At 31.2% G+C, this 11,327-nt stretch overlaps 2 protein-coding genes and 1 long non-coding RNA gene across 6 annotated transcripts in view; 1 reads left to right on the top strand and 2 right to left on the bottom strand.

The window, feature by feature from the left end:
- The window catches only part of LOC118743437 (rhythmically expressed gene 5 protein-like), a 243,331-nt gene that overhangs the window by 123,782 nt on the left and 108,222 nt on the right, over window positions 1-11,327 (top strand). The gene's annotated exons all lie outside the window — the stretch shown is intronic.
- On the bottom strand, window positions 548-5,450 carry LOC118743442. The gene is made up of 3 exons (XR_004993465.1): window positions 5,255-5,450; window positions 2,836-3,317; window positions 548-824 (listed from the first exon to the last, which is right to left on the bottom strand). It is a non-coding gene; the product is annotated as an uncharacterized LOC118743442 (long non-coding RNA).
- The window catches only part of LOC118743434 (amphiphysin), a 150,181-nt gene continuing 148,268 nt past the window's right edge, over window positions 9,415-11,327 (bottom strand). For 3 of the 4 annotated variants that reach the window (XM_036476092.1, XM_036476094.1, XM_036476095.1), the window contains one exon: window positions 9,415-11,244. In XM_036476092.1, the coding sequence (XP_036331985.1) occupies window positions 11,143-11,244 (102 nt within the window). In that variant the 3' untranslated portion in view covers window positions 9,415-11,142. The remainder of the gene's footprint in view (window positions 11,245-11,327) is intronic. The other variant, XM_036476093.1, reaches the window with a different exon arrangement.

Below are 11,327 nucleotides of genomic sequence, written 5' to 3'. Positions count from 1 at the left end.
AAAAAAAAAAAACTAAAAAATCTGATTAAAAGTTAAAAATTACCGGAACCGGAAAAATCGGATCACTATAACATAAAGCTCTCATATCATTGATTTTTTAGGTATGAAATTTGGCGCTGCGCTTCAACCATCTACGCAGCCAATAGTTTGAATAGTTTGCTTACAATAAATAATAAATAAAAAGCATACAGTCAAAATCAAGTTTGTATAACTTGTAGCTAAAAACCACTGACAAAAAAGTCTGTTATAGATTGAAGTTAAATTTTCGAATGTTCATCAAAGGTATATTCGATCCCTGCGGCGTAGCCGAAGAAAGCATTGTCCTTACTTGTTTAAAAGTAATGATGTGCATATTCAAGTGATGCGGACTTTATGTACTACATACTTATATGTGTACATACATATGTATGTATGTGCTTACACGTACATTATATCTTATCAGAATGAGTAACCCCATTTGATGTTTTTGCAAAACGCTTATTTATTTTAAACTAATCACAGAAGAATTTTTAAGAGGTCAACATTTACTGCAGACAAATTATTTTTAGCTGTAGGAACATATCGATATTTCTTTAATTAGATTATCTTACGACTTGCTTTAAAACATAGAAAACGTTTATGCACGGTTGACAAAATAGATCGCTCTAAACAGGTAGAACTTACAGTACCCGTCAACTCATTAGATTCAATGAGAAAACTATTTATGTTGTTGCTTGTAAAGGCTTTGGTTGATCTAACTGGTGCAAGTGCAAGTGAAAACACAGTTTCCTTCACTTTTTGCCCGACGTTTGGCTAACTTCCTTAGCTTCTTTAGGGGCGCAAATCTTTATTGAAAAACAACAAAAACATTCATACAATTACAATTATACATTATTAAAGCAAATAAAAACACATTTATGTGATGATCAAAGACAACAACAACAAACACAAAAACTAACAAAACTTACATTTACAAATATATAGGCTAATAAAAAGGCTTAAGAACTAAGTATCGGTAGCAGCTTCCAATGGCACACTTGTCGAACTGATTGTGTTTTGTAAACTATTTATATTTACATGCATATACATATGTATGTATATTAGGGTGCCCATCGAAAATGCTTTTTTTTTTGGTAGTTTCAAGACCCTACCCCCTAATTTAATTCGTTTTTATGAGAAATATTATTGCCTAGTTTTATAGAATTTTTAAACGTCCATTTAGAGATCGCGACCTGCCCATTTAGGTCAGAAAATTTATGATTTATGAGTTTTTGAATGACTATTTTTGATTCGATTTCAAAGATCGAATATGATTATATAGGACTTTAAAAGTGTGTATACCAAATTTGGTTGAGACCGGTCAAGTAGTTCTTGAGATATATGTACATACAGTTGTCCACAAAATAATAGGAGTGCGATATTTTGACCAGTTTTGGATATTTGTCTTTTGTTTATTTAATGTTTATTATTTTTTTATAAAAGCCTAGCTGGCTATACAACAAACACCATATAAATTCAGATTTTAAACTTTGTATAAAAATTATAAAAATTTTGCAATTTTTCACCCAAATTTCAAACATTTTAATCAGAATCTTTAGAAAAAATTCTGGTATGCAGTTTTGTAGCACATTCAATTCTAGTCTGAAGAAGTGCAGGTTTCAAGCGGCTAAAAAATTCCGTTGATTTTTGAGAATTTTTTTGGTTAAAGGTGTTTCACGTTTTTTCCATACAAAGTATGTCGACAATTTTCTTTTATATGGAGGACACTGCCAGCAAAAAAATTGCCGGAATTTTTTAGCCGCTTGAAACTTGCACTTCTTCAGACTAGAATTGAATGTGCTACAAAACTACATACCAGAATTTTTTCTAAAGATTCTGATTAAAAAGTTTGAAACTTGGGTGAAAAATTGCAAAATTTTTATAATTTTTATACAAAGTTTAAAATCTGAATTTATATGGTGTTTGTTGTATAGCCAGCTAGGCTTTTATAAAAAAAAATAATAAACATTAAATAAACAAAAGACAAATAGCCAAAACTGGTCAAAATATCGCACTCCTATTATTTTGTGGACAACTGTATATGATATAAGCGGGCGGTGCCACCCCCATTTTCCTAAACTTTCTTGAAAACCACTTTTTGCTCAAGAGCGATTATATATATAAATTTTTAATAGATATTGCTGAATTCCAGCAGTTTGGCTGCTCAAAAAGCCTGAACATCCGGTACATAAACAAAATATAAATTCAAGGCCGTATTTAAGAAAAGTCGACAATTTTTATGCGATCGCAATAAAAGCGACATCAGTTTATTTTGAAATAGCCCTACTCAGAATAATAATACATTATTACACATCTAGCGGCTAAGTCTTTTCATATGAATATAATAATTTTCTTAACAGGTGGCAAATAAGACATTGGTGCTTTTCTAGAGGTCAATCGCAAAATTTGGACAGGTGGCAACTTTATTAAAATTCTAAATAAAAAAGGTCACTCTCCTATCGATACATAGTATATTAGAAAAAATCTCGTCAAAATGCGTTCAGTAGTTTTCGAGATACATAACCGCATACAAAGAATCTCGACTTTCCTTTATACTATGTATAGATTTATGTTTATCCATCAACCCTAACCAGAATTATTTTTTTTTTAATTTTGCACAAGGTTTGGAACACTGATTTTTAGTGTTTTTGTTGTAGAACTAACCATATTTTTATAACAAATTAGCGAAAAATAAAATATTTAAAAAATAGTTGCCCGTACTGTAAAAAAATTCGCTGTACCTAAACTTTATTGACTGACTGTATGTACAATTAAAAATAAATTTAATAAATTTAAATTCAATAATTTGTTACTTACCAAAAGCTTAAGGAAACTCGCGTTGATTATTGGTATTTAGTTGTAGTGCCATTAGGCGAATGTTGTTTTTGTTTGGCTTAAAATTAATCCTTTTTTAAGAATCCCTGCAGATCTATGGTATATATATTGCTATTTGACGAGCTATGTATGTAGAAGCATTTGCTGTTCTATTGGCGCCGTGTAAAGTCGCCTTTCAAAGTACTACATAAGTTTGTAAGTTCCGTTTGGTGCATATGTTGGGTATATTGCGCCGATCATTCATTAATTTGTACAAGCATAGATGCATGTAATCGTATCTAATGTATAAGGAACATTATTCCGCTATGGTCACTTTCGCAGCAGTTTTATCGCTTTCTATTCTTTTTAATTGCAGCCGTTTCAAATTAGTTCGGAGAATAGCGTTGTCTTTACTTTCTAGCGCAGGAGCCAACAACCTTTTTTATCTCTAGCTTTTGGAAAGAGTCCTTACTATATACATGCCTCTACAAAACAGATATTTTTTATCTTAATTGTTGATTTTCTTTTGTTATTTATGTATCCCTTCTCAAGACAACAGAGATTGGAATTTCTTTCAACAAAAACCAATAAATTACGATACTTTCACCGTCAACTTTTTTTCAGAATACGAATGAATGGAGACTGGAGTTAAGAGGTCGTGGGGTGTTCATATGTATGCTTATTTCTATAAAAGAAGCATTATATAAAATTGTTAAGTTAGATTGCATTTAAGCAGCTGGTGAATGAAAGTTCGAGTGTTTAAATTTAAATATTTAGTAGTTAGTTAGCTGACCACTGTAGTGTAGTGATTAGAGGAACGGCCTGCCATTACGCAGGGCCTGGGTGCAAGCCAGAGCTGTAAAATACTTCAATCAAACTGGATTACAATCGCAAAATATACTTTCTATTGAAATTTGTTTTGATTGCAAAAATTGCAATATTGCAGAATAAAAGCAATCAGTTTCGATTGGAATCCAATTTGTAGCACAGTCATTGACTGCTAAGTAAAATTATTGCAATTTTTTGCAGCTCTGTTAAAGCCCGGTATCACCCTCAGAATATTAAAAAAAGTATTAAAAAATAAAAAAAGTTTTTTTTTATAATACCGGTCGCCCATCGACAGGTAAGCCGCCGGGTGTATTTCTGCCATGACAACGCTTCTCATAAAAATATTATCGCCGTTTGGAGTCGGGGTAAAACTGCACGTACCTCCCTTTTGCGCACACCACAAATCGGAGTAGAAGCCGGGCCAAAAACTAACACATTGTGTAAGCGCCAATCTATTATTATTATTATTATGTACATATGTATAATTTATGTACTTATAAACTTTCACAAAGGCACCTGTATACCGAGTGATGGCTATTAACAACCTCGGGATCCTTCACAGTGACTTCGTGACCATGCGAAGATTCAGTGTCGCAACGATCTTTGTTTACCTTTTTGGTTTTTTTCATTCTCAATTATTCTTCGTTTCTTTTCGCAAAAAATTGCGAAAATTTTGCTTTTATTTATCCAATTGGAAAATCTAGAATCTAGTACAAAAGAGAATATAGAGAAATATAAGCAAAAAGCGAATTTGCGTGACGTTTCGTTCACTTTTATGACACAGGTTCGCAAAAGAACGACGAGGCGATCCGCGTGACAATTATACGGTTATCTTACTCGCACTTCCACCTTATCAAGCAAAAATACGCCAACTCGGCACTGCTTAGCCGACGCCCAAGTGCAGCAAGACAGATATACTACAATACCGACGAAGCGAATACACACATGCCAGACGATATGACCGACGATGTATGTTTGACGGGCGAGGTCCCCTGAATAGAAAAAATCTGAAAAAGAAAACTTCCACCTAGAAGTTGCAATTTCTATCAAAAATGTTTTTCCTTTTCAGCAACTTTATATTTAGTTTGGACTAAGAAAAAGATTCGTCAACAATTCTGGTCAACCTTAAGAAAAATTAAGCGTTGTTCAACTTTTGCTAGTTAAATTGAATTGGCGACTTCTTATTTAGATAGATGACTTTCCCATTTATGTGTTTCAAAACTCCCAGCTTTCATTTAATTACATATTTCAGATGCACGATAATACACATAACTAGTGGGGGGACTCGAAAACTCTCTTCTACTTGGTGGAGTCCGGCTGATATCACTTATTTATTTGATTTTCAAAATCACTTTTTAAACAAGCAATCGTAAGATAATAAATTGAATTCCATTAGAAATGTTCCAAAAAAAATCAACACGCAATAGCAATATTAACAGTAGATATTTTCACAATTTTATAGAAGCAGCTTGAAAACCTCAGGTTTGCGATCAAAATTTGCACCTCACACCTTCTCCACTCCAGCCTCTTTTTTTTCATTCATTTCTGCGGTATATTAAATTTTCTTAGTCGAATTTTTCCAAATAATATTTACGGTACACATAAGCATATTACACATTCGTGGCACTTTGCTTACAAACGCTTTCGGTTATTTTTAGTTTAGCACATATTTCTTACTAATTTGACTAAATTTTCTATATTTTTTCTAAAAAATTACAAAATTTTCATCATTACCACACACGAGAAAAATCACACTGCACTACTGAAATGAATGGCAAGGAATGAGAGAGAAAACAACATTATCCAGAGAATTTCGAATGTCGGTAAGGTGGTGTAAGAAAAGGAAAAGGCAAATGAAAAAACTTGTGCAAAACTTTTGTAAAAGTTATCGATATTGAAAACGATAAGGCAGTGCAGCATGAATGCAACACTGCTATGAATACTTATATATTTTATTTATTATAATGTAAACAATTTTGGCGTGCTCAACGCGGGTAAAAAAAGTTAATTTCCGCTTTCGGATTCTTATTATTGGGGCCCAGACGCGTCTAATGGTACCCCCTTTCCAAAATTTTGACCAATTTTGGGGGTTGAAAGCCCACCTAGAAAATTACCAATTGTTGAAATTGACATCGATGTATTCAGCGATTTTAAATACTATTAAATATCAAAGGAAAACATCGAATTTCAGACCGATATTATCGATGTTTCAGAAACATCGATGCATCGTTTGCATCTCTAAACACTGCCAAATGTAATTTCTATAATAATAGATTGGCGCTTACACATATCCCAACGAACACCAAAAAATATTTCTCCAACCTTAGATAAATTAGATAGTTCCCAAGTTGATATCCAACTTCATTCTCAAACTCATTTTTTAACGACGCGCTGATACGTAAAAAGTGATAGAGAAACGAATTTTTAATTTTCATATGAAAAACTAAAGCTATATAAAGAGGAAAATTACAAAAAATTTGTCTTCAAAGCATCTTCAACTAATCTTCAAAGAAAATAAAACGGGAAGTGAATCAAGTGGGAGAATCACTGTCGGGCTGTATACTGCGAAGTGAATTATTGTAATATGATATTGTCTACATATTACAAAAGGAGTAATAAAATAAAAACTTAATATTTAAATTCATCTATGCATGTCGTTTCGATCAAAACGGTATAAGTTATTTTACTATTTCAATTTCCGTATTTCAATGATATTTTTGAGACCAATTGGAGTTCAAGTTGAGAACTAGCATTTTCTCAACTCTGCGATTTTTGCGATTATGTATTGCCTCTCTTTCCCAATTTAACTCAAAATTGCAAAAATTATAGCCGTAGTTGGAAAGCAGAAGCAAAACGACTTGTTTCTACTATACCGATTTTCTTCTAGTGTCAAGCCATGTTTTTTCAGTGTAGTACAGAAATTCCGCTAAATTGGACAGCCTAATCAATTAAAAGAAAATGCATGTGTACATTTTAAATAATTATTAAATTTAATGATATTTCTATAGTTTATACTTTAAACCAAGGACGGTAAAATAAACATTATTTTTTAACTTTTAACAAAAAAAAATCTAGATGTTGTAAGCAATAAAACAATTTTAACTACACTCACATATTTGCATTCGTTCGTTCTACTGTAATCTATAATGATTTTTATTTTTTGAGCTTAACCAATAAAAATCAAGAATAATTAATATCTGATTTTCATTTTTTTTTTATAAAAAATAGTGACTATTTTACGATTTTTATTTTTTAGCTCAAAAAATAATAATATTGATTTTTATTTTTTCACTTAAGAGTAATGATTATTCAAAAAACTCAAAAGCTATAATGGGGTAATATCCGACATATCCTTTTCAGAGGTAGCGACACTCTAATAAAAGGAATAAGTCCTAAAATTCGTAGGTTCTGTTGGTTGCGTCTATATGACCTCCCAAGTTTTATAAATAATTATTATTTCTGAGTGGAAAAATAAAACTCAATAATGATTATCTCTGAGCGAAAAAAATAAAAATCATAAAATAATGATTAAATGCTGATTTAAATTATTTTACTTATAATGATTACCGTCCTTGCTTTAAACGCATAAATATAAGGAATAAAAACAATTTATATTTATTATTGTTCATACGTAGTTGCATTTTTTCGAAACTGCGTTTTCACAGATTTTAGTAGGATGTATTAAAATACACCTTCAATACAAAATTTTTAAGTGCCCTACCGGTTTTTGATACTCTTTTTATAATGTTTTTTTTTTTTTGCTTCTTCTGTAAAATAAAAAAAAAATTGTTTAGGGCCTTTGTGAATTAATCGGCATCGGTACCGGTACCTGAAAAAATTTAAAATTCCGAAGTTCTCAGCTGACAGCTGATTTTAAGTAAACGTTACAATAGCACTTTTTTTAAACAGATTATTCACAATAAATGTATAGCTTTAAATTATAATACGCGTTAAAAAAAAAATCTAGATAGCAGAAAGGTTCGGCTCGGTAAAAACTTCGGTAGTTTTTTGCCGAAGCCGAGCATTTAGCCGAATATCATAATATTGCCGACTAATCTTTAAGCCGAAGTCGAACAATCGGAAAGGAGTCGAATATTTTTTTTATTTTTTTTATGTTACCGCATAACTTTGGACCACATTCTTTTTTCAAAGGAAAGGTGTTACCTCACAGGTGGACCCAAATTAATTTGGTTTAAGTCCGATCATCGGATCATGAAGATATTAACGATAATCTTAAATTTTTACACGAGTATATAAGTCGGCTTTGTTTTTTGCTTTAAAATTACTTGTTTTTAACAGAATTTTACACATATAACTCCCGAATAAACATTAGGCTTGGATAACAATTCGAAAATGATTGAAAAACCAATTTTTTTTTAAGTCTCACCTTAAATTCTCCAGCAAAACGTAACCTTTGTTTTCGAATATATTTTCGCTTCATTATGAATTTAAAATCCAGCCCATTACACTGTGCAACAATTCTAGGGTCATGGAATCCAACATGATCGATAGTACTTGACTAGGATAACAGAACTCGTAAAAGTTTATCTTTTTCAGTGTATTTTTCTGCACCAATTTTTTTTTCATAGGAACTCTTCAGAATATTGTAACGGAATAAAGGCATTGGACTGGATATGGATGTGTTCAGAAAAGCGAGAAAATTGATTTAGTCATATTTCATGATTCAATATCCGACGTGTAAAAAGTATTTAAATCATCTTTAAATTGCCATCAATACTTTGAAATCGGTTAAACAGTTTGTTATGGTTGAAATCAGCGTAAAAAGTACTATCGAGTGGGTTTTTTTTTACAGCTATGCGGTTTTTATTCTAGACTTGTTGCAGGACTGGATAATTTACGACGATTCTCGTCGTTTATTTATTTCAGCACGACAGTAGGCAATGCCAATGCAGTCGACAGACGTACAATTTAGCCTAATTTACGAATTACGCAATGAGGCTGCATCAGCTGGTGGTAGCAGAGGAAGAGGTAGGCCTTCTCCGAGATGGAAAACTTGGCGACTAGCTAACTTTATCAAAAGAGATAAAAGACGTAAGTTACAATTTCAAACCAAGAAATCAACTCATTTTTAGGAAATAAAAACCATCACTATTAGTTTTAGTTATTTATTTATTATCTTTTTATAAATTGTGGTGTTCTTTACAATTTGACCAGTAATGGTGGTACATATTCTACATCTGTATGTACATAAATAATCATTGCGTACAGTTCAATCAAATGAAATATTAGATGATATACCTTTCATATTTGTAAATGGTTATTTTTTATTGTTGTTTCCTCCTTAAACTCAAAAACCATCAACATAAATAACAGATAAAGTACCAACTTTTTATGGGAAAAATAAATATGTATATTCCCAAAAAAAAATTTGGTTTTAACTTTTACAAATCCGCAATGCGGTGGAAATTGTGCAAATTTATGTCTAATAAACATTTGGCATCGCTACAATTGTCCGCATAATTCAGTAGATATATTTGTTAGATACCAAAAAAAAAAATTAAGATTTATTAAAAACTCACCACATTTACTTGCTCAAAAGTAACCAAAATCAAAATTAATGTAGTTTGGTTTTCTTTCTTATTTATTTATTTTTCGATTTAAACATGTGTAAACTGCTTTTAGTCATTAACTGACTTTTGATTTCTTCTAAAATGTGTGTTTTTGTCTTAAAGTCTCCCTAGTCGGCTATATGTTGGCACTGGCTCTGTACTTGTTTTATTTTCTTTTGTTTTTCACAATAATGTTGTAACTCACAAAAATGTCCCATATAATTTAGTTCTTGTTTTTTCGTTTCATGCTGGGATTTACATATATCAAAATTATTATTTTTATAATCATTATTTTTTTACGCTTAACTCTAACGTAAGTAGACTGTTATTTAACACATATGTATGTATGTATGTATGCTCTTGTTTTGCGCACAAATTCTAACTATCAAATGCAGATATGTAAAACGTACATACAAATATTTGCATTAATGTGTTCGTCAAATTTTGTTGAGGTCAATTTTTGATAAATATTGTGAACTGCCTGAAAACAGGTTTGTGGCCTTGTTTATTATTTTCATTTTCATTTTCATTAATTTCCGTTTATATCGTATGCATGTTTTTGCATTTTTGTATAAATGATTTTTGTATGCTACGTTTATACTGATTTCCCCCTCGTTATTCCCACGTAATAATTTCTCTGATTTGTTTTAATTAAAATGTGCATTCCACTTTCTTACGATCGGCGGCGAACTTCAGTGTAAATCAACACTTTATGTATCTATAAGTTTTGCTAATATACTTGTTTTGTATTGTTTTTTTGTTTACATAAACATTCCATTTTTAAGCAAAATGTTGATCGCATAGCCACCAAACCAACCAAAAATGGATACTTAACTCTTGTTTTCTTTCAAATTTATAGTAAATAAATAGTTTGTTAATAAATATTAGTTAGCGCTTTTAGCCTACTCCGTTTTACCCATTCTCAAGTGAAACTTATTTATTAAAATATAATATGTATACATATTAAAAAATTAACAATAACAATAAATTTTTGATCAACTTTCATCTGAAAAGTTGATTTAACTTTTTTTGATAAACGAAATCTGATATGTATTAATTAGTGAAATAATCAATTTACAATTCGAATTCAAATACACATTTTTGTTGTAAAAGATTTGAATTCAAGAAATGTGGTAAGGAAGCACGAGTGAAAAATAAAATGAAAACTCACATAAAACAAAGTTTTTTTTTCTCTAATGCCGTGGCATGAATACAGAATCCGGCCGATTCCTTTGATCTCACAAATATTATGATCAACAGCGTATTTTTACTAACTTCTGCATTCATCAAAAAAAAAAAAGAAGCTTTTAATGTTTAGTTTTTTTACTGTTCTTTTTTTAATTGAAAACAAAAATAGTCAATATAAATAAAAATATGTAGTATTGCAAATATGAACAAAAATATATACATATATATGTATAAGACAGCAGAAGAAAATATATGCACTTTGCATGGGTATACATATGTATGTATGCGTGTAGTTACTACATAATGTAATATATGTACGTATGTTAATACATTCTATTGTATATATTGTACGTCCAAATGTAAAAGTTGGCGTCCAAATCAGAAGTTCTACAGCAAATTTCGTCAGTTTGCTTTTTTGATTGCTTCTGTGTGCTTTATAGGATAGAAGAGTACATAGATTTTTCTACAGAGAAAATTCATTTATAAATATTTATAAAAAAAAATCAACAATTATTCTTGCATTCGCTGCAGTCAATTTAACGCCATTTTTGGACTGTATTTACGGCCTTTCATTGTCTACTTCTGCTTAAAACTCGGTGCTAAATTCTCGATGTAGATAGCTTTGCTTCCTTTTCTTATGCTTCACTTATTTTTTATTGATTGATGCTCTTTTGTTCGTTGCACTGGCCTGCTGTTGTTTGCTGCTTGTCCGCCGCTTGGTCGTCTAGATCGGCCGTGTGAAGTTAGCAGGGAATAAACCTTTCTCGTCTGTACCCTCCTTCTGGCCCATCAACCAGCCTTCCTCCTGCAAATTTGAAATGAAAAACTACGCTTAATAAAGTCACGGAACATAGTCGGTGTGAGATGTGAAAGGCAAGCACATAAAGGGACGGGAGGGAAATTATGCTA

This window comes from Rhagoletis pomonella, unplaced genomic scaffold (genome assembly GCF_013731165.1).
Source record: "Rhagoletis pomonella isolate Grant_MI unplaced genomic scaffold, Rhpom_1.0 Rhpom_scaffold_00007, whole genome shotgun sequence".
Lineage (NCBI taxonomy): Eukaryota > Metazoa > Arthropoda > Insecta > Diptera > Tephritidae > Rhagoletis > Rhagoletis pomonella.
This window is presented reverse-complemented; position numbering and strand designations above follow the sequence as displayed.